The following is a 22,372-nucleotide window of genomic DNA, read 5'->3' on the forward strand; positions in this document are numbered from 1 at the left end:
ACATCTACAGTGCTGTGTCCAGTTCTGGGCTCCTCAGTACAAGAAAGACAAGGAGCTACTGGAGTGGGTCCAGCAGAGTCCACAAAGATAATGAGCAGTCTGGAGCATCTCTCATATGTTGAGAGGCTGCGGGAGCTGGGCCTGTTCAGTCTGGAAATGAGAAGACTGAGAGGGGATCTCATAAATGTATATATATCTCAGAGACATGTACCAAAAGGATGGTGATAGGCTCTTTTCAGTGGTGCCCAGTGACAGCATGAGGAGCAGTGGCCATAAACTGAAACACAAGAAGTTTCACAATAACATGAGGATGAACTTCTATACATTGAGGGTGGCTGAGACTGGAACAGGTGCCCAGGGAGGTCATGGAAGTCTCCCTGTCTGGAGACATTCAGAACCCACCTTGGATGTGTAACCTGCTCTAGGTGAATCCTGCCTTGGCAGAGGGTTGGGCTGGATCATATCCAGAGGTCCTTTCCAACCCTAATAGTGCCATGATGCCGAGATTGATTCCCTAAATAACTATCGTTGAAAAACTTTAATAATTTCATGCCTCTAGTATCTTTCAAAGTAATAAATCTATGAGACTGGTTTATATTTGCAATCTTCTCTGCTGTCTCATTTTGTGTACTTATTCAGGGCTGTGGCAAAATATAGTGATGCTATAAATGTAAATGCAGATATCTATGCATTAGAAGCGTCCGATTTTCTAACTAGAAAATAATGTGAAATAATTTTTGTTTCTAAAAGTTAACATTAATTTTTTGGGAGAAGAGATGACAAAATTTGCCTAAGTAGCTTAGTAAGTAGCATTGACTAGTTAGTCTTGTTAGACTCCAACCTGAGGAGTGGCTAACCTGAAGTTAGCAGTTGTCATTCCTCTGTTAATTTCTAAAAAATCTCTGTTCTATTCAGGTTCGTTTGAAGAAGATAATGCAGAAACACCAGTAAAATTTTTTCAAGTGTCTGGTGGCACAGATGGAGATATAACATCATCATCAGACAATTTTGACTGGCCTCGGTAAAATAAAGTTTCAAGTTTTTAATGTGGATTGATTAGATTTTTATGAAGCACTGTTTTTCTAATTTTAATCCAGAATGCCTGTGTGGTAAATGCTTGAAAATAATTTGCAAAGAAAGAGCATGTAACTATTGAAAAGACCCCAAGAATTTATAAAAAAACCCCCCTGAAAATTCTATGCTTATAATAATGCAATATGGTTTTTAATGTATAATGGCTTCTGCATGGACTTGAGTAAATTTCAGTGAAAGTTTGGTAAATGATTAGAGACTTGAGACTTTTTCTCTTTTTTTTGTTTTACTTTACCTTTTCTCCTGTGTTCATGGCTGAATACCAAACAACCCATCCTAATTGAATTTTGCCTCAAAATAATATAAGCCATAAGAATAGTAAGAATAATTGTATTATGACTGAATTATTGCAGCTTATATCATATGCAAGGCAATACAGTACTGTAGACTTACTGAAGTGAAGGATCAGGCAGCTGAATTGTGTAATAATATGTTTAAAGAGGCAATTTTAGATTTGCTACAGAATTTGCTGTGTACATTTTTTGCCACAAAATTTAGTGGCTTTCTGACTGCAAGTTTATATGGACATTTTTTCTTTTATAATGGCACAAATAAATTTTTCTCTAACAGTATTTACATGTAATAAGCTACACCATGCAGTACAGCATTTCTTAATGGCTGTTAATGGTCTAGTGAAACAAGCATTATTTTGGGAGAGTGCTGGGTTTTTCTTAGCTTACCTATATGGTCACGTGATGGAGTTGAAAAAAGCAGATGCTTAACATTTTCTTTCACCTGATGGTACCTTTTCCATGTGCATTTGTGTGTATAAGTTAGTTTTTTTTCTTAGTAGTATTGCTTTGGGTAATAAAATATGTTATTATCTAATAAAAAAGTCCCTGGACTTTTGAGCTATTTAGTCTGGGTGTATTTAATGGCAAGCCAGTAGAACTAGGGGACATGTGACAAAGCATAAATATAAACATTATAAGCATCTCTAATGGCTTGTTCTGCATAACTTCTCCAATGTCAGGATTGTATTGAAAATAAACCCTCTGGCTGTGCACTCTATTCTGGAAAGGATAGCAGCTGAGGAGGAAGAAGGTGATAATAACTTTCAAGAGGAAGAAGAAGGAGGGTCTCATTCTTTGAAGGATGTCTGTGATATTAGAAGACCAGAGCCTTCTCCTTTTTCTTCTCGTAGGGTCATGTTTGAAAATGAAGAGGTACTATAAAGTTTTGTTACTTCTTTGTGCTTATGATAGACAAAATATAGTGAGAGTACATTCTCGCTACTTTATATGCAACTTCTGGTTTCCACTTTTGGTTTTGTTTTGGTTTGAGGTTTTTTCTTTTTTTTTTTTTTTACACTTAAGAATTTTTTTCTTTTTTCTTTCAGATGGTGATGCCAGGAGATGTAGTTGAAATGACTGAGTTTCAGGATAAAACAATTAGCAATTCTCATTATGTACTGGAACTCATGTTACCAAACATTCACTTAACATTACCAAACAAAAGCTTTTACGAAAAACTTTACAACAGGCAAGTATAATTGTTTTGCTTGGTTATCATGACCTGTACATTCAGTTCTGTGTTCACTGTTGACAAAAACAATTGTCTAAGCAGGTATAGCAGGAACTCATTTGTATAGTTTATATAAAACCATAAAGTGCTATATAAATATTTTTCCAAGCTCATATGACACCGTTGTGTCATGCATCTGATTCGTGCCATGGCAGCTGTCTGCTAAAAAGTGTTTGGCAGATTTTGTGAAGAAAGGGTGAAGCTAAGTAGTCTTTAGCTCTCGGTGAATACTTTGTTCAGATCCCTGTGCAATGTTTCATGTGCTCTAATCTTTCTGATCTCTTCTTTAAACAGATTATTATACTTCAAAAACAGTTGTGCTCAATTTTATTCTTTCTATCTAAAAATCTAGAATTTGCAAGGCAGTCAGAGAAAAAACCCTAACCCAATTTTGTAAGCCTTGCAAAAGTTTATAAAAATGTAGAGAAAGCGAACCCAGCTTACAGATGGGTGTTCACTGTTTATTTCTGTTAGTTTGCTGTCCAAAAACCAACAAAATACTACTAGATTGGTACTATGCTATGCAATATGCAAGAGAGATGCTGATCTATTTTAGTCTGTGATAGGTATTACTTTACTTCCAGAGTATTTTCACTTCCAAAGTGGCAAGGCAGAACCTTCCACTGAATATTTTGTTGTAATACTTCTGTACTGAATGTCACATCTGTCTTTACCCTGACAGACACACTCATTGAAACCAAAAGAATGAATATTTCCTGCAACTTAGTTGAGAATTGATGTGATCAAAATAGGGGTTTCTCAACTTCCCCTCCAACCTACTGAGCTAATAGATACCTAGTTATAGAGGATTTTGTGTCACTATCGTGTGTTAGACTTGGATATGTGCCTACCATAATTACAGAATAAAAGTTACTTCCATTATTTTTTGCTTTTGCTCATGTATATATTATTGTTTCTTGTGCTCTTGAACTTTATTTTCTCTATCTTGTTTATGGAATCTGGAATCTGTTACATAAAGTCTGCAAAGGAATTATGCTTGACTGACTTAATACAGAGTGGGAATACAGACACGTATTTTGTGTAATGATAATGTATTTCTTCCTAGGATCAGCAATGATTTATTATTGTGGGAACCCACAGCTCCATCTCCTGTAGAAACATTTGAAAACCTTTCTTATGGTGTTGGACTCTCTGTGGCCAGCCAGCTCATCAACACTTTCAGTAAAGACAGCTTTAGTCAATTTAAATCTGCAGTTCATTATGGTAATACACTTAATAAATCATCTAGAACTATAGTGTTTTAGAAGCATAATTGGCTGAAGTGATTAAGCTGTTAGAGGAAAGATTTTGTAAACTTATGAGAACTTAAACCAAGACAAAAAAAAGGTAGATTGCTGTTTAATTGAGTAAAATAAGTGTGAAATTGAATTGCATTACCAATGGAGAAACAGTGAGTTATTGGCATGATATGTGTACTAGCTAGAGAATGAGTTGTTCTCCGTTTTATCTATTAGATGATGAAAGTGGATCTGAGGAAGAAACACTGCAATATTATTCCACTGTTGATCCAAACTATCGTTCACGCAGAAGGAAAAAGCTTGACTCACAGAATAAGAACTCACAAAGCTTTCTGTCTGTTCTGCTAAATGTGACACATGGATTAGTGTCAGTATTCACAGATGTGAAGGTGAGGCACTGGGGCTGGAACAAGTTTTTTCTTGTTTTGACCATGGATCCCTTTCATGCTGTATGTACTTATCTGGAAGGAGCTAGTGTTGTTAACAGTAATTCTGTAATCTTTATACTACTATAACTAGGCAGTAATGCAACACAGTATTTTGCAAATTCTGTTTGCTTTGCTTCACATGAGAATAATGAAATGCAAGCAGGAAAACATGTATTGGTAGCAAGTGTTGTGTTAGTTTAGACTGTCTAAGTGCTGCAAACTGTGAGCAAACAATAATTTCATCATTTCTATTCTTCCTTCAGCAGGATGATGGAAATACACTCGAAGGAAAGTACGGCGAATTTTGGGTTGAGTTCAACAGTGGCTCCCTCTTCAGTGTGACTAAATATGAAGGCTTTGAGGACAGACACTATGTCTGTCTCCATTCTAGCAGCCTCAACTTATATCATCAAGGTAGGGGTGAGATTTAGGTGTCTTTGGGACTAAATTTGAAATGAAATAAGCTTGAAGCCTTTTAGGAAAAAGGCTGTATTTTTTTCTCTTTTCTCTCATAGTGTATCATTTGGCACAATAGATATAATTTATGGCTAATGTTTCTAAATGCTACAGTAATGCAACTTCATGATAACTATATTTAGTTACAGTTTAGCTCTAACTTTGCTTGACAACTGCTGGTCTTTAGAGATATTGTGATCCTCTGGCAAATTAGCTGTACAGTCTATTCTTTACCATGACAATACACACTTCCTACATGTTACTGGTTGTTTAATTAAAAAAGCTATGGGTTATCAGTGACTGCTGTGTTTTCCTGAGTAGTTAGTTGTAGTCCACAGGTGACTGTGTAGTTTGTGTATGTCTGGAAACCCCCATGTAGTTAAACCTTTTAAGGTTTCCCCCTCAGATACCTCTGGATCAGTGGTAGTCATGTTTCAGTGCAAGGCTTAGTTATTGTGTGTTTAGAAGTTAGCCTGGCACTATCTCATAAAACAAAGAGGAGATACATGTTCCTATCTCTCCATGTAATCTGTAGGAGATTTCTGTCTGTTATTTCAACTTTGCCATTTTTTTGGGCACATAAAAAAAGGCAATCTCTAATAGTGACATTGAAGATTATAGCTAGAACCCTGGTTTTAAATATTGGATCACCCATAACCTTCCCTTCACAGTTTTTGGTTGTCAGCGTGCGTGACTAACTTTGGTAATTAAAATAACTTTTTAGGCATTAAGCACAAAAACCATTTTCTGTAACACTTCATCAGTAACAGCTTTGGTAATTCATTCCAAAATCTCTCTGCAGGTTTAGTAGATGGAGTCGTCCCTTCCTCTGAAGTACGACTGCCCAGCACAATACGTCCCCATTGGTTAGAGCCTACTATTTGTTTTTCTGAAGAAGATGGTCTTAGTAGGACTACTTCAGATGGTGTAGGAGTGGATAGTCCAAGTATGCTGACTGTTGCAGTCAAAATCCAATCAGATAAAATAGAGAGCAATACAAAGGTTTGTGTTATTTGTACTTTTATAAATTATAGTTATCTCAGTTTGTATGAAAGCATCTAGACATGGAGTTAGAAAGGTTATAGATGAAGAAACCATATAGTTCTGAGACATTCATTTTCAAACTATAATTTTCTGTTAGAAACTTTTGGGTGGATTACAAAAATTAAGCAGCAGCTTAATTTACTAATTCTTCCAATGCTTCACTTTGCCAATCACACTGTTTCTTTACTAAATGCATTTTTTGGACAGTTGACCTTTTTTATTTTTGTTGATTTTCTCTGGTGTCAAAATGGGCAAGACCAAATATAGAGTTACACTGCAGTTAACTAGCGGTGTCATCTAATAGGCAGCCCTTGCTTACCTATTTGGAATGGCACTGGTAAATGACAGTAGTATTCATTAGTGTGGCTGAAGGATGACCTCTTAGCTGGCATAGTGGTGTCAAACAGGTTGGTTGAGTTGTCTAAAGAAGGGTTCTGTAGACCAGCAAAATGTTACGGGGGTTCAACTGTCTCACATGTGAACTACATTGGGTTGCTACTCCTGGTAATTTATGCTGAATCCCAGAGTGAATGTAGAGGCAGCCTTCCTTCCTACTGCCACCACAAAGCTGCCATTTCTAAACTATCCTGTTGCAAACAGGATGATACTGTATTATCCAGGGTTTCTGTATTGGGAAGCAGGGTTTTTCTAGACACCAGGAGATTTTTGGGAGCAGAAGGATGACACTGTTTCATAATCTAGATGTGACATAGTTACATGTGTTTCATGTAAGCCAAGTCATCCAACATTGTTGTGCAGGAATTTCTGGTTGCTGTTGGACTACGAGGAGCCACCCTTCAGCACCGAGTGCTGCCTTCAGGTTTAAGCTGGCATGAACAGGTCAGGTTGCTACAGTGTTCTTGGTGACATCTTCAATTTGTCTCATTGCTTTAACTGTCAAACTAAATCTTGATCGAAAATCTTGATGTTAGGCTGTTCCTTATTATCATACTCTGCTATTGAAAGTGTTATTCTTTCTTTCTTGTTTCTCTTTGAGACCATTGACAGATGACAATCTTACTTTTAAATTATTTCATGTCTATTAATTTAGTACTGTTCCTCTCATCATCCTAACTTTCTGCCCATAACATGTCAGGGAGGCTCGGGGTAGGTTTACTCTGTTCTGTTGGGTTTTGTTTAAAATTCAGATGAAAAATGTCAGTAGTGCAATACTATTCAAATACATAAATAATCCTTAAGTTAAAAATACCCTCAAAACAAGCAAATGTGTTATTTGCAGTACTGAAAGCATTTCTGTATTTTTCCCTTCTGCTCACTTTATCCCTCAAGTCTCATTTCTCACTTGTACATTTCCTGTTTGGTATTGCTGAAATAGCAGTACTGGAGGACTTCGGGGAGGTAGTGAGCAGCAGTTTACAGAAACACTTGTGAATGAGAAGGGTTGTACTCATAGGTGTGGATGCAGAGGTACAGTATAGCAGGCAGGGCTGGAGCCCCTTGATCTGTGTGTGAAGCCATGAGGCAAGACATGCCATTAGCGCAGGAGCAGTGTAGTTGCATGTACCTGCCCCATACTGGATTACAGATAGTAACCCTTGGCACTCAAGCTTCTCCTGTTTATCCTCCAGTCTGTATGATGTGCTTATTTTCACATGCATTGTTACTGTATAACTGTGTGGAGCTGAACTGGGGGCTTTGGACTCTGCTGGGGAGTTATTTTCTCCTCAGCATTATATTCCTGTGGGTTTGTGTAGCCTGCTTTACACCATGTTGCTTCTTTGCTCTATGAAGTTTTTCTGAAGTAGCTTTACCAAGTGCATCACAGGCAATCTTTTTTGGAGGGGAAGGGATCAAATAAAAAATTGTCCAAAGAGGTAGAGAGAAGAAAAAAATTAAAGACTAGCAGTGATGGTATGCCCTAAGTTTGGAATATTTTAAGAAGAATTTTATAGTGTAACATATTTGAGAGGGAGCTATGACAGATCTTATAGAGGAGGATAGGAGTTAGTTTTATGTGGTAGTACATCAAAAAGCTGTTTATACAATGAATGTGCACATGGTTCTGAGCATATTTCCCATGCCCACCCCCCAAGAAAGACTTGAAGATAACTTGAACAATAACTTGAAGATAACTTGAGCGTTACAAGAAAAGTTAACTTTTCAGAGAGAGAGCAAAGAAAATGCAAACACTGTAATAACAGGTACAAAGAGGGATGAATAAGACTGTATTTGGGCAGTGTTTTAAAAATGCATTGTGAGGCTTTGTATAAGGAGCCACTTGAGTGTCTGTGGACTGGTCTTTTTCATACCTTTGAAGCTGCAGTTTTTATGGGGTTTTTTTGTCTTGTTTACATTCCATGCTTCTCTCTATAAAGATATTGAGTAAGCATCTTTAAATATCTGAGACTGTTCACACCTTTTCCTTCTACTAATCTAGCATTTTATTGTCATACCTGTTACAGATTTTCTCTTTTGTGATGTGTAGTTGTTTGTTAATTTAACAGATATTGAAGTATTAATATGTTTGTGATTTTTAGATTTTATATTTTTTGAATATTTCTGATGAGCCTGTTCTGGGATATAATCCTCCAGCTACAATTACAACTTTTCATGTACATCTGTGGAGTTGTGCTCTTGATTATAGGTAAGTAAAATTGCAAGTGTGTTGCTTGGCACTGCAGCTATATACTTATTCTTCAGGAATGTTTGAGTTTACATACTGTGAATAATACTTATTTAGGCTCTCTTGGAAAAAGTCCTTAACAGAAATCCCTCGAACTGGAAGCTATTTATAGTAGGATATGACTTGCCTAGGTCTGGGAAGATGGAGTTAGGTAATCTATAAGGCTTTGAGTGAACTTTCAGATAGGTACAGAGTACTGATTTGTTTTTCCTATTTGTTATTAGGCCCTTGTTTTTGCCAGTCAGATCTCTACTTACTGTTGAAACTTTCAGCATTTCCAGCAGTGTTGCAGTAGATAAATCCTCTTCTACTCTCAGGTATGATTTAAATGATTGTGAATCATGTAAGCTCCTGTAAAACTTGTAGTGCCTGTCTGCTTTTTTCACCTCAGAAGCACTGATGTTGTGTAAATGATCACACTGGTTTCTATCTTTTGAAAGAGACTTTGCTCATGTGTAGTCCTTCTGTTTTATTAGGTTAAATAATTTTGTTTATTTATACTTTTTTGTTGGATTGCTTCCTTTAACAACAAGCAATTCTGCATTTTTGATAAGAGTGGAATGTTCTGAAATGAAGTTATGTCTATTTTATGAATTAGTAAAACCTTAAGATTTCTTATAATTTGTTACTTGGAGACAGTATATTAATTAATTGAATATTTAGTGACTAATGAAGGTATCTGTAACTTCTAATAATTTTCCTTGCAACTTCCATTGAATACTCATTCTGTTACACCTGTTCTGTAGTGAAATATCTACCAAGTTGATTGTTTTTATTAATAAAACCTTTTAAGTGACCCTTGAAATAAATGTTTCAAAGAAGAGAAAAAGACAAAAATAGAAATAAGTGTTAAGGGTTAAGCCATTATTTCTTATTCTAGGAAGGATCAAATATAGAAATTGAAATGTAAGAAATATATAATTAACAATGGGGAAAATATCTTACAGTGGTTAATTGCCAGTGGATTTGAAAATTATGAAAGGTTAAAGTGAAGAGTTTGGATTTAAGATATGTTAGGCATATTTGTGTTTTTAAATATTTTTTATATACTAATTTCTTTTGACTTACTAATTACACAGCATTTCTCTAGCATTTTTATTTCATCTTGTTTTTGTCTCTTAGGATAATTTTAGATGAAGCTGCTTTGCATTTGTCTGACAAGTGCAACACTGTTATGGTGAACCTCCATAGAGGTAAGGATGCTTTAGATATGACTAATCAATTGCAGAGCCTAAAGAAACAAAATTACAGGTGTATTCTGCATATATAAAGGTTATTGAAGAAGAGGTTTGAGGAGATAAGGAGCAGCAAGTTGACTATGAGAGAATAGTGAAATGTTGATAAAAATCTGGGTGCTTGGATTTGGATTTGTGGATCCAGAAGTATGTCAGAGAAAAGCATCTTGCAATTCCTCTAGTATCTTGTTACAGTTTAATAACAGGTATTTGAAAAAGCATATTTTTAAAAATCCGGAGTTTTGCAGAAAGAAATTTTCGTAGGTACGAGATCTCATGAGATATATGTTCTAAATAGTTGAACTTGAAAGGTGCTATATGGCACAAAGTTCTAGGTTCTCAAAAGAATCATACCAACTGGGTTGCTCTCATTCAAATAGTAAGAGCCTTTAAGGACTGAGGAACTTGAATCAATATTTAACAAATGAATTGGAGAAATAATAAAACCTTGCACCCACAAACATATGTATTTAGCTTAGGTAAAAGATCTCTAGTAGGGGGCACAGTAAAGGTATGCCTGTTCTATTTAAACAACAAAAGAGGGCAAATAAGTTATTCATGGCACTGAAAGATTAGTACAATATGAACATGTGTTCTCTCTCACTTCAACTAAAAAATTGGTTGAATGTTTAGTCATTCAGCTTCTGTGTGCCTTGGTTTCTCTTAACTCCCACAGATGGAATGAGGATAAATATCTTAAAAGATTACACTGCACACAGATGGTGGTAGTGGGAGTGATATTTTGGATTGAAAAGATTCAAGTTCTTGATTTGAGTAGCTGAAACTTGAAATCTGAAAGTAATTCTCATAAAAGAAGGAAATGCAGACATACAAAAGGTTTTGATAAAAAAGATTCCTTTACAGCTCATGCTGCTTTTAATGGTTTTATAGTGATAGGTATATGGTGTTTGTTATTGTCTTAGTATTTTTTAAATCATCATATTTCAGATTATGTTCGTGTTATGGATATGGGACTGCTGGAACTAACCATTACAGCAGTGAAATCTGATTCTGATGGAGAAAGAGTAAGTATTTAATCACAAACAAAATAAAATGTAAAATCTTCATGAGTGATTGTGATTTGAAAATTACTTTATTATACTTAAAATCAAGGAAGGTTTTTCAGTTTACTTGTATTTTTTTTTAAACTCCTTTTCTGACTAGTTAAGTAAAATAATTTAAAAACATCTCTGTATGTGCTATTTTTATGGAACTTTAGGGTAATTTGAAGTGTATTCTTGTCTTTTCATTGTTGCTGTCTAGACTAAGCCACGTTTTGAGCTGCACTGTTCCAGTGATGTAATCCATATTCGTACCTGCTCTGATTCATGTGCTGCACTAATGAATCTCATACAATATATTGCAAGTTATGGTGATTTACATCCACCCACTAAGACAGAAGTTAAACGTGGAGTTAGCAAGCCAAAAATGAAGGTATAGAATGGCAAAATGATAGCAACTTAACTTTCTGCTTCTTGGTGATATATTTTAATTTTAATCCTCATTCTATTTACAAATAATGTGAGGTTTCCTGCAAAGAAATGAACAGATTGTATCTAATTTAAAATATATTTCAGAGTTAAAATAAAGTTTTGGAGTTTTTTCTACTTTGGTCACTAAATATTGTAAAATATTTTGTGCTGTTTACCTCTTGTACTTTATTCTTATCTAAAGAAGAAAATTCCAGGACAAATACAAGGTGTCCATGTACTGTGATGATCTAAGTACCCTGAACCATAATGTTCTAACCTACTTTATGAATCATCCAGCTTGGTGTTTCAGATCACTTGACTATTTAACAAGTTAGTGTTTTTTCTCACAGTTGAAGGGCTGTGAATCAAGCTGTTCTATCAAAATCTTTTTTGGCATTTGTTGTCTTTGAGATGTAACTATGTATAGTTCCTCTCCTACAGGTAGAGACCTTTAGCCAACCATCTTCCCACGGACCAGGCCTCGCTGAATCAGAGCAGCAGATTTTACGGGATTTGATGAGTGATGCAATGGAAGAAATTGAGACTCAACAGACTGCTTCTGCCATGAAGCAAGAGTCTAATGGTAGGAATCCTCTGAAGGCCTACCTACATTTAAAGTACAGCTTCTCTGGAAAGAAAGTGGGATTGAAAGTTTTGTGTATGTTGAGATGCTGCAATAAGAATGGGAGCATGTACTTAGGATGTCTGAAGTCTTCAAACTAGCACAAAACTTTGGAAGGGATTCTTGCTTCTAATAATAATAATAGTGCAGAAGTACTTTGAGATTCTAGTCAAATACACTTTACTGAGGTACTGAAAGCGGCAAGGAAGAAATCTGACTCTGGGACTCTGTCAAGACCCCAAATTCTGTAGGAGTATAAGTTAGTGTGACGGAATCAAAGACCTCTCTTCTGTGTATGAAGGTAGTCCAGGAAGATGGTGCAGTTCCGAGTCACAGGAAGAACTTCAAGCTATGAACAATTTTTTGAATTAGCAGATAGAAGAAGAGAGTTGATTTTATCATAGGATTATGGCTTCTGTATCATGGCTGGAGTGTAATTCAGGTTTAAATTTAATAAGATCTTGTACTGCAAATAGATTTCTATTCCATTACTATTTCCATAATGTCTGGTGGTGTTTTCTGTGGTGGAAGGTGAGCAGTCACTGTAGTACTGAAAGTTTTTGATGCTGTGGTCTTACTACTAGAATGAGAAACTTGAGAATTGTATTTTATTCATAGTAGGAATTGATTCAAGATATAATAAGCAAATTTCCTTGATATAATTGAAGTAACAAACATTAATTAACTCTTACTTAATTTTCATATTTTGTAAGGGTTTTTCCACTGAAACATGTTTTTTCTCAACCCTCCTTCAACTCCCAGGGGTTTTGGATGACAAATCTCAAACTCAGGAACCATCTTGCTCAGATCTCTTCCTGTTTCCAGATGAAAGTGGAAATGTCTCACAAGAGCCAAGTCCCACTTATGCTTCATTTACTCATCACCTGTTAAGTGAGGCCATGGGAGATGTTCCAGCAGAAAGTGATGATTTCTGCATTCTTTTCGCACCTAAAGTTGCTGTTGCTGTAAGTTCCTTTGAAAATTACTAAAAAAAAAATCCATATATAAACTGAATTAGAGAAAAGCCTATGTAAAACTTGGACAAATTAGATTTTATAGATTTCCGTGGTTGCTTAGTGAAGTTTTTCTGATTGAAAGGAATTTACGCGTTGTTATTGTTAGGAATGAGTGCAAGTACTTTCAAATAGATAAGATTTTTCTGTATCTCAGCACTATGTAATTGTTCTCTGATCTGAATGTTACATTAAGCTGTATTGGCAGTTTTCCTACGTTTTAGTCATGTTTAATCATTGTCATTTTTGACTTACAATAATGGCATAGTTAGGAAAAAAGTGTGTTAAGCAAAAACCAGCATTTATCAAAACAGCAGCTTTGCACATCTTCTTGTCTTTTGTTCATTTCTCTCTTAATCCAAGCTCTCAATGTTTCTAAGGACCCAAGGTCCTTGCCAAACCTCAGAGAAAAGCTTGTGTGTCACTTTACACCACTGTCTGTCCTCTGCACTGGGTTCATGTTTTCTGGTGGTATTCTTCTTAATAGACAGAAGCAGTTCCTGGGTCTCTGATTAGAGGCTGTACTTTGCCAGTTATAGTTGAGCTTGTTTGTTTCCAAAAGTGCTAATAGGGTAGCCTGGGCTCTTCTGTGGTTTTCTGTTTGCTTTCAACTAGAACTTTGTTTTGTTTATAGTTTGGGTGGGGAAGTTTTTTGTTTTGGTTTGGGTTTTTTTATTGTTGTTTTTAACTACTTTGGAGCTTCTACTTTTCTTTCATATGCTTTTGTCTTTATAAAAAACACTTCTAAACCAATCATGTGTTGTATAAGCTTTAGAAGACAGTAAAGTTTTCCTTTTCATAGGAAAGATTTAGACATCTCAATAAAGAAAGATTCCACCTTCTCAATGCTATCACCTTCTCAGTGCTATATGCTTTTTTTTTTAAATTAGGAAAAAGAGGAAGAGCCAGTTATAAAAATAATGGTTGATGATGCAATTGTTATAAAGGAAAATCATTTCAGCCAACCTATAAAAAAAACGGATACAAGCAAAGCTCCCCTTCATTTTCCTGTTCCTCTTGTACGCTATGTTGTAAAGGAAATATCTCTTATTTGGCATCTTTATGGTGGAAGGGATTTTGGAACTGCACCACCAACTTCTCCAGCTAAAAGTTTCATGTAAGTGTTTGATCTAATTATGTGGATTAGAAGATTTAGAAATACTTAATTTTCTTTTGATTTGGAGTAATCTTATTGTTCAGTCTCAAGTCTCCCTTGCTTGCTTCTTGGCTCCCTTCTCACAAGGAATCAATCATAGAATGGTTTGGGTTGGAAGGGATTTTAAAGATCATCTAGAATCTTATTCAGTTTAACTTCACAAATCAGGGTGTATTTCTCCCGTGTCTTAACCTGGACAAACTGGGTTTGATTTTGCTGATTTTTCTGGGGGGAATGGAAGGATGCATTTTGTTTTAGGGTAGTATTAGAAGTCAAATTTTCCTAAAGAGGTCAGGGCTTAAGGAGCATAAGAGTCAGATTTACAGGATGTCATGTAAACTAAAGAGTAAAATTATCACAGCCAAAATTAAGGAAATGTTTTATGAATGTTAATTTGGTGGGATACATACACCTAGCATTCTGCTTAGGTATATATTACTTGAACAAAAAGAAATTTGGTTAACAGTAACACAGTTTCCATGTTTTTTTGAATATCATTAAAATAGTAATAAGTTACATCCAGTGCATTTCATTTTATATTAACAGTGGGATAACTTTGATCTGCAAAAGCCTATTTTTCCTTTTTATTTCCCCAGAAGTCCCCATAGTTCTCCTTCTCATACACCAACAAGGCATGGACGGAATACAGCATGTGGAGGAAGAGGAAGAAACCCAGACTTCCTAATGGAAATACAGTTAAGCAAGGTGAATGACAGAAACAGCCATGACTCTCTGTGTGTGGATGTCTTTATGTGTTATACTCCTTAGAATTCAGTATTATATCTTTCAACAATATCTACATCTAAGCAATCACTTTGATGGTGATGAAGGTAGAATTTGTTAACAAAACTGTTAGCATTAGCATAATACTTACTTGCTGAATAAGCTTGTTTCTAAAGATGAAGGATATCCATTGCAATATTCTTAAAAGTTTTTGTTCATTATAAACAAGTTTTACAACTGCTGTTTTGTTTTTCTCTCTTCGGTTCCATTCTGAATAGATACACCTGTTATGGAATTACGTATTCTCACCAAATAAGCAAGATGTAGATCTGTTGAGAATACTCAGTGTATCAGTTTGGTAACTGGATATGAAATAACATCTAGTTGTATCAGAGTATTGTTCCTTTGTTTCCCCTAACATATTTATCACCCTTCAGGCATAAGTATCTTACTGTTTTTTTTAAAGCTGTGCTTAGCTCTAACATAGGAACTAGATGCTCTTTTACTGGTGCTGTGAATAGTATTGGTGAGGAGTTAAACATATTTCATGTCAAATGGACCGATAACAGAATCTTTTTAAAATAAGATTTTTTTCAAATGTTTTCATAAGAATGAAAGGCTCTACATAAAAATAAAGGCCTTTTGTAGTCTATGTGCATTTCCAAAACTTAAAATTCATCCCATTAGCACTTTAAGCTTGCCAGAAATGTGATACTTAAGGTAGCCTTTTCTAGAAAAAAACGTGACATTGCAGTAAAAAAGAAGAAAAAGGGAAGCATTTAATATTCCACCTGGAAAACTTCCTGTGTAGAATTATAGCCATCTCTTAGTTTGCAGATATTTAATGAGGGTTGGTGTTAGCATGAAGTGGTATAAAGGTTTTTTTCTCTACTTCCTCATACTTGGTACAAGGCTTAATAGTAATGTTTAAAGAAATGAAGGAGAACAGAAGGGGTCACGAACGGTGTTGCCTTGGATCTCGGCGCCGTGCCGGCAGAGGCCGCTGCCGCGCTCGCTGTGTGCGCTCAGCAGCGTTCCACTGCCGGCCGGGATGCGGCGTGCGCTGGGGGAGACAGGGGATGGTTTGTAGGTCACCACGGCTGGAAATGCGAGCTACATCAAGGGGTCACCCGATGAAGATAACTTAGAATTTAAGAAAAATACTGAATTAGAATATTAATGGAGTAAAGTGAGTAAAAAGAAGGAAACGACCACAAGAAGCTACTTGAGAAGTCAGTTGGTAGGGAAGCAACATTTTTTTCTTAAGTGTTAGAGGGTGCAGGATTCAAGACTTGCAAGATTGCCTGGTACAGGCTTCACCTTGAGGTGAGAAAGATACCAGGATTGAGAAGAAAAAGCTGAGTGAATGTTAAAGTGAAATTAGTTCCTTATCTTATACAGACTTTTTGGTTTTGCTTGAATTTGCACACTAAAATACGAACATCTGCACAACTAGAAATTGGAAGATTTCTAGTGCTAGATATGTAAAAACCTGAATAGTTTCAGAAATCTTAATATCATTTCTGTAAATTTAAAACAGTAGACAGCTTTAAAAGTTCTTATGTGTGGTGTGCTTTCCTGGTTTTTTGTTTATTTTTTAAAGAAGTATTCTGCTGTTAAATGGTGTTTTTCAATGAAACTGATTATGCTGGCTTTCCATTTTAAAAGGTGAAATTCCAGCATGAGGTGTATCCTCCAGGTGGTGCAGAAGGTGAATCCTGTCTGTTGGAGCAGCCAGTGTCACGACAAGTTTTTATTGTTCAGGACCTGGAGATCAGAGATCGCTTAGCGACATCACAGATGAATAAATTTCTCTATCTCTACTGCAGTAAGGAGATGCCCAGAAAAGCACATTCAAACATGGTATAGCTATGAAATACGTTAATTCATTACAATTACAGTGGTTGAACTATCATTTTGGGGGCCATGTACACTTAATCTTGCAGAAGCAGAAACGTGGAACACTGAAGCAATATAATTTGTTGATAGTTATTTGCTTGACTCTTTGTGGATATTAAAACTAATTCAAAAGTCAGTTTGAATGTTAGCACGTCAGGTATTAATGGGTTTGAGACTGTCAGGACTATTTTGGTAGCTTTCACAATTTGGTTTTGAGCAAATGTCTGCTTGTATCTGTAATGATACAAGCAGACATTCACTTTTCACTACACATGCAGATTGTATTTTTATGGTATACAGTAGTCTTACTGGTTCTAAAAAGGATTTATTAATTTTTTGGGGAGTTTCTTTTAACTTTATTTTTTTATAACATTCAGAGTAAGTTTTTATTCAGTACTGTAATTGCTAAGTGGAATCATACTAGTACTGAGGTTTTGCAGTAAAAGCTTTTCTTGGCTGGTGTTCTGAGATTTAATAATTGTGTTGGGTTTTTTTCAGTTGACGGTTAAAGCATTGCACGTCCGTCCAGAGTCTGGCAGATCCCCACAGGAATGTTGTTTACGTGTTTCACTAATGCCACTTCGCCTCAATATTGACCAGGTGGGTTGTGCCAGTGCAAAAAAAAGCAAATTTTTTTCTTTATTTAATTATTCTTGGGGTTTCTTTTAACCCAGATACTTTTAGCCATCATACATATTTTATGTTTTACATTTTCTTGATGTGATACCTTTTTTATTTAATCTTTGAATCTCTGTTGTTCCATTTATATCCATGCTAGAACTTCCTTTCCTTTCCTTTCTGCTCCAGCTAATACAAAGACTAGATTTTTTTATTTAAAAACTAAGAATATCTTTAGGCAAAGCTGTTTTCTCAGTAAGTTTTCCTCCTGAAACTTCTGATAATCTCAAAGGGTTTGAAATCACAGCTTTTAAAAAGAACTACTTATTCTTGAGTGGTCTGGTTTTGTTTGTTCATGAAGCGACTTCATTGTTTTTAATTGAAAAAGGTTAATAATTAATCTAGAAGTGGTTCACAACATGTTAGTCAAGGGCGCTTGGCACTCAGGAAATGCTTCTAATAACTTGAAGGCTTTGTCTTGCTATCAACTGCAGTGGCAGGAAGAACAGAAATTGTTTTACTTTCTTTAGCAGGCCTTTGTGCAAGGTATTTTTGATATATTCAAGAAATATTTGGGTTTTTTCTAAACCAGTAAGAGCTATATATGTTTGTGCAGGCAAATGTAAAGTGCAGTTATTACTCTGTTGAGGCATTTCTTCCTTAATTTGTCATCTGCAGAGAGATACGTGGGGTTTAGGTTTTTTAAGAACATAATTAGGATTTCCGTTACCTACTTTTTCTTTCTTTCAACACACATTGGAGACCAGGTTTACCTTTTGCTATTAGCAAAATTGAACTCTATCTAGTTTGCAATAATTTCATCTAGGAAAAAATAGCCTGGAAATACTGCCATCTAGGAAGGAAATGTGTTCCCTCTTGGTTACTTTTTCAAGTCTTTCATCCTTTAAACCATAAACAAAATTCACCTTTACAACTTCTATGAAATTAACCACAGCTCTTTGGAAGCACAGGGCTGCATGCAGTCATATTAGAAATATTTGTTATTACTACTTAAGCTGTCATTCTTACCAGCTGGAAGTAAAAATGGAAAAAAAAGTCCAGGTGTCATCAATGATAGGATGAATAAGGCACCAGTGCGATGCATCTGTCCAAAAAAGAAACTGGGATGTAATACCTTTAAGACATCATTAAGACATTAATACCGTAGATATTAATGACTTTTAATGAAGCAGTGATGAGACTTGATTTGTAATTATTTGATTGACTTTGACGGTATTAGAGAAGAATATAAACTATACTTAAATACCTTCTACTGCAAATCAGGGAAAGGTTTATAGCCATTAAAACACCTGTGTTCTGGACCAGTCTCCAAAATGAGAGTAGAAATGACAAAAATAACCCTGAATTTTTAAGACAGAGCTAGACAGATCATGAAATCCTATTATATGGAGCAAGGTGCATTGGCCAAGAGGGTCTTCCTGGTTTCTGTCCTACATTTCTGTGTGGTTTGTGCATATGTTAAAGGTTCAAAAACAAAAAAAATTTTTTGTTTCATATCTGCATAGAAATAGAGCTGGAATAGTAGGTAATGTTTTTAGAGAGTTGTGTCTTTGTATTTATTTTAACCTGATTGTATTTTCATTTTTGCCATTAGGATGCCTTGTTTTTCCTGAAGGACTTTTTCACTAGCCTTTCTACAGAAGTAGAACTCTTAGTTACTCCAGATCCTGAAGGTATATTTCTAAAAAAAACCTAACATAATAGTGCCACTTCCTTCTCCTTTAATTTTTGTATGTGTCTATAAATTCACATGTGAATCTTGTGTGTATAAAAACTTGTTTGGGGGTTTGAGCACTAACATTAATGACTGGTTCTTTAGAACACAGAAGCTTTAGGTATTTAAGCTTTTTATTTTATAAATGTGAACAAAGGTCTTCAACACCTGGAATCTTAATTCTATAGAAGGTTTAACCAAAATTGGAGCATATTTAATAAGAGCTTTTAAAAAAGTTGAGGACTGTGTATATGCTATTGGGAGTTATTAGTAGATAAAACAAATACATTGTGCTGCTTGTTTATAAACTTGAACTCTGTTAGACAACTTCAAGCTGTTAGACAAACATACTGTTTTATGCCAGAGGTATTAAATGATGTATGTATGCAGTTGAAGCAGTACTTCTAATCAATTATACTATGTGATGCAAAAGCAGTATATATTGGAAAGCACATTTCCGCTATTAACTATATTTGGGCATTTGTTAGAAGCTATACTTTGCCTATTTCTGTTGAGATGTCATGCTGAAATGCATAGGTGATGAAGCCCTGTGCAATACTGCCATTAGATCCAGATGCATTATTTATGCTGATGCACAAACCTCAACATAAGCTGCATGTAATAGCTTTTATTAATAACTAAGAGAATTTAAATATTGCCCTGCTAGTAATTCCTACTAATGAGCATTAGAACTTACTAAGGACACAGTAATTGTATAAATACAATCTTTCTGAAATCACTGTGAAAAATATGAGTCACTTAACTGTGTATAACTTCTTTTCTTAGTTAAAAAGTCTCCTGGTGCTGAAGTTACGTGTAGTTTGCCTAGGCATGTCAGCAGCCTTAAGGAACCAAGTCCAGTCATTTCTTTTTCATCACACAAGCAAGCAAATGAAAATGGCAGCATTGATTCTATGGATGTGGTTAATGGAGATGATGATCATTTCTCACAAGAAACGACATCATACAATGATCAGCCAGTATTTTTCAGGTAAACTTTTGTTACAAAATTTCAAGTGACACATAGCTGTTCTGCTGAATGTTTTAAGAAAGTGTGGTGATAAACTATCAGACCTTAGGGCAAGGTGCATTTTTTTGTTGTTGCTTATTGGCTGGTTGTGAAAGCATATATATTTGTTTCTATCACTGGAAGTTCACCAGTGATTTTTATTAACTTTTGCACACTACTGTGCACAAGGAAATAAAAATTAAATCTTCACCACATACAGAACCGGTAATGATATATTTTACAAATGCATAAAAAGAGCAGTGTTTGTACTCTTATGTCTAACTATAAATTAGATCTAATATAATCAGAGATGCAAGTATATAAAGGAAGAGCATATAAGGATGTCATGGAAGAGAGGTATGGAATTAAAATATCACAAGAGGAAGTCTAATGTAGCCCTGACTGAGAAGTGACTATGAAAATTGTAGCTTGTTATACAGAAGTTTTTTCATGTGCATTCAGATCATAAGTGCCTCTAACAATAGATGTGTGCTGTGGTACGCAGTGCAGAGCTAAATTGCATTAGCATGGCTGTGGTTCTATTTCACCACATACATTACCAACAGAATTTTTTATCAAGTTCCACTTGCAGGACTAAATTTTGCCCACAGAACCATCATTTTGTGGGTGTGTGTTTGAACATAGAGATGCTCACTTGCAGGATTAGTAGCACATTTGCAGGACTGTTAAATTTATTAGAAATGCTAATCTGAACTAGATGTGAATAAACCAAGAAAAGCTGAATTTGCCACTGTATTTTGTAAATTTATTCTGAAGTACTAACACAGTAACTAAAGAATTTATGGTTTACAAAAAAAGGTGTGACATCTTATTCCAGGAGGATGGGGAGCCATGAGTTTCTCTTTGGAAGAATAATTTTATTTCCTTTTCATGTTTCTCACTATAATATTTTCTTTGTATGTCCCAGAGAATTTCGCTTTACCTCAGAAGTTCCAATACGTCTCGATTACCATGGCAAGCATGTGTCAATGGATCAGGTGTGTGTATAATGCTGATGCTCTAGAACAAAAATTTGATGTTGCTTGTTTTGCTTTCCCCTCCCTGCTCCCCATTATTTGAGGTATATTTTTATGGTCACTACTCATTAAAGATGTGATAATGATAAAATCTAGAACACTTTTTTTCCCCTTTAGTTTCAGTAAAGCTTTGCTTCACTTTTAATTGGAAAATTTGGGCATGGATCCCCCACATATGATTAACTCAGGCTGGAACTTGATTGTCACATTTATGAGCTTAGTGATTGGCTTGAAATCATAGCATAGAGCTGCAGTGCCCCTCAAAGTATGACACCACTGATGCCAGAATCGTGCATTTTATTTTACTTTTTCTTCATTAATGCCAGAATAAAATATTGTTGTTTGTTGTCCTTGTTTGCTTTCCTTGCAGTCTAGTAACATATGGGCGTCTGTGGCAATGGCAGAATCTATTACAGATGAAAAAAATGTTCATGGTTCTTGTTAAGATATGCATTCTTTATCACACTGAGTTTAGAAGCAGACATCAAAAAATCCTGTTTGCACAACAAGAGTTGTACTTTGTCATGGGAAATCAGTAAGAAAATATGGGAAAGTGAAAGCAGCAACTTCTTGAATTTGCCTGGCTATCAGAAGTCAAAACATGAAATATGGTAGCTTTAGAATGACTGGAACACACTAAAGCTAGAGCTATGTTTGCATAATTTATTACAGCTTATTATTTCTGAAGAAGCCCTCTTGTATCCAGATGTTTTTCTTGCAGTGGCAGGTTAAGCCAAGTTTCCTTTTTTGCAAGTTTCCGTATGACATGATTCATAGCATTGTAACAAATAGCATTTGGGGAGACTGGGGGAGAATGTTTAGACAGAATACCTGTGAGTAAGAGTTGAGATGATGAAATTATTTCTCACAGGTTGTATGGGTTGAGTAAATTTATGTGATAACAAAATATTTCACTTACAGGGAACACTAGCTGGGATTCTTATTGGGCTTGCTCAGTTGAACTGCTCAGAATTAAAGCTGAAGAGGCTTTGTTACAGACACGGGTAAGTTTATCAGAATGTAGATCAACATTGCTATTGCAAATTGAACAAGTTTATGGGGAATAACTGAGCATTGCAAATGCAAAGCAAATTTTCTGTTAAGATGCCCGTCTAAAATCCAAAATGCTTTTTGACCATACAAATATTTCTTGATTCTAGGGTTTTTTGAAATACATATATAATTGAAGAAGAACTTCTAATTCAGAACAGAATTTAATGTATGTGCTAGTCTTGGTGATCAACTCTTAATTTTAGTTTTATATTCACTTCCTATGGAACTGGATGTGATTATACAGTTTTGAGTTTGTTTTATGAAGCATGCATTTGAAATGTTTGGCTTAGCCAACAGCAGCAAAAGATGACACTTGAAAAAGCTTTCCTTTTGTTTAAATGGCATCTTTTACT

At 35.4% G+C, this 22,372-nt stretch overlaps 1 protein-coding gene across 3 annotated transcripts in view; it reads left to right on the top strand.

Annotated features, from left to right (window-relative positions):
- The window catches only part of ATG2B (autophagy related 2B), a 46,993-nt gene that overhangs the window by 17,717 nt on the left and 6,904 nt on the right, over nucleotides 1-22,372 (top strand). Inside the window, exons 16-38 of one of the 3 annotated variants that reach the window (XM_010394738.3) lie at nucleotides 916-1,021; nucleotides 2,066-2,258; nucleotides 2,432-2,574; nucleotides 3,683-3,840; nucleotides 4,092-4,264; nucleotides 4,570-4,717; nucleotides 5,562-5,761; nucleotides 6,563-6,643; nucleotides 8,302-8,408; nucleotides 8,672-8,764; nucleotides 9,570-9,640; nucleotides 10,631-10,707; nucleotides 10,946-11,116; nucleotides 11,596-11,737; nucleotides 12,539-12,741; nucleotides 13,680-13,906; nucleotides 14,542-14,650; nucleotides 16,337-16,531; nucleotides 17,066-17,167; nucleotides 18,801-18,879; nucleotides 19,707-19,911; nucleotides 20,858-20,927; nucleotides 21,888-21,970. In XM_010394738.3, the coding sequence (XP_010393040.1) occupies nucleotides 916-1,021; nucleotides 2,066-2,258; nucleotides 2,432-2,574; nucleotides 3,683-3,840; nucleotides 4,092-4,264; nucleotides 4,570-4,717; nucleotides 5,562-5,761; nucleotides 6,563-6,643; nucleotides 8,302-8,408; nucleotides 8,672-8,764; nucleotides 9,570-9,640; nucleotides 10,631-10,707; nucleotides 10,946-11,116; nucleotides 11,596-11,737; nucleotides 12,539-12,741; nucleotides 13,680-13,906; nucleotides 14,542-14,650; nucleotides 16,337-16,531; nucleotides 17,066-17,167; nucleotides 18,801-18,879; nucleotides 19,707-19,911; nucleotides 20,858-20,927; nucleotides 21,888-21,970 (3,136 nt within the window). Of the gene's footprint in view, nucleotides 1-915; nucleotides 1,022-2,065; nucleotides 2,259-2,431; nucleotides 2,575-3,682; nucleotides 3,841-4,091; nucleotides 4,265-4,566; nucleotides 4,718-5,561; nucleotides 5,762-6,562; nucleotides 6,644-8,301; nucleotides 8,409-8,671; nucleotides 8,765-9,569; nucleotides 9,641-10,630; nucleotides 10,708-10,945; nucleotides 11,117-11,595; nucleotides 11,738-12,538; nucleotides 12,742-13,679; nucleotides 13,907-14,541; nucleotides 14,651-16,336; nucleotides 16,532-17,065; nucleotides 17,168-18,800; nucleotides 18,880-19,706; nucleotides 19,912-20,857; nucleotides 20,928-21,887; nucleotides 21,971-22,372 lie in introns of all 3 variants that reach the window. The other 2 variants (XM_010394729.4, XM_019281860.3) reach the window with 2 other exon arrangements.

This window comes from Corvus cornix, chromosome 5, assembly GCF_000738735.6.
Source record: "Corvus cornix cornix isolate S_Up_H32 chromosome 5, ASM73873v5, whole genome shotgun sequence".
In the NCBI taxonomy this organism is placed as follows: domain Eukaryota; kingdom Metazoa; phylum Chordata; class Aves; order Passeriformes; family Corvidae; genus Corvus; species Corvus cornix.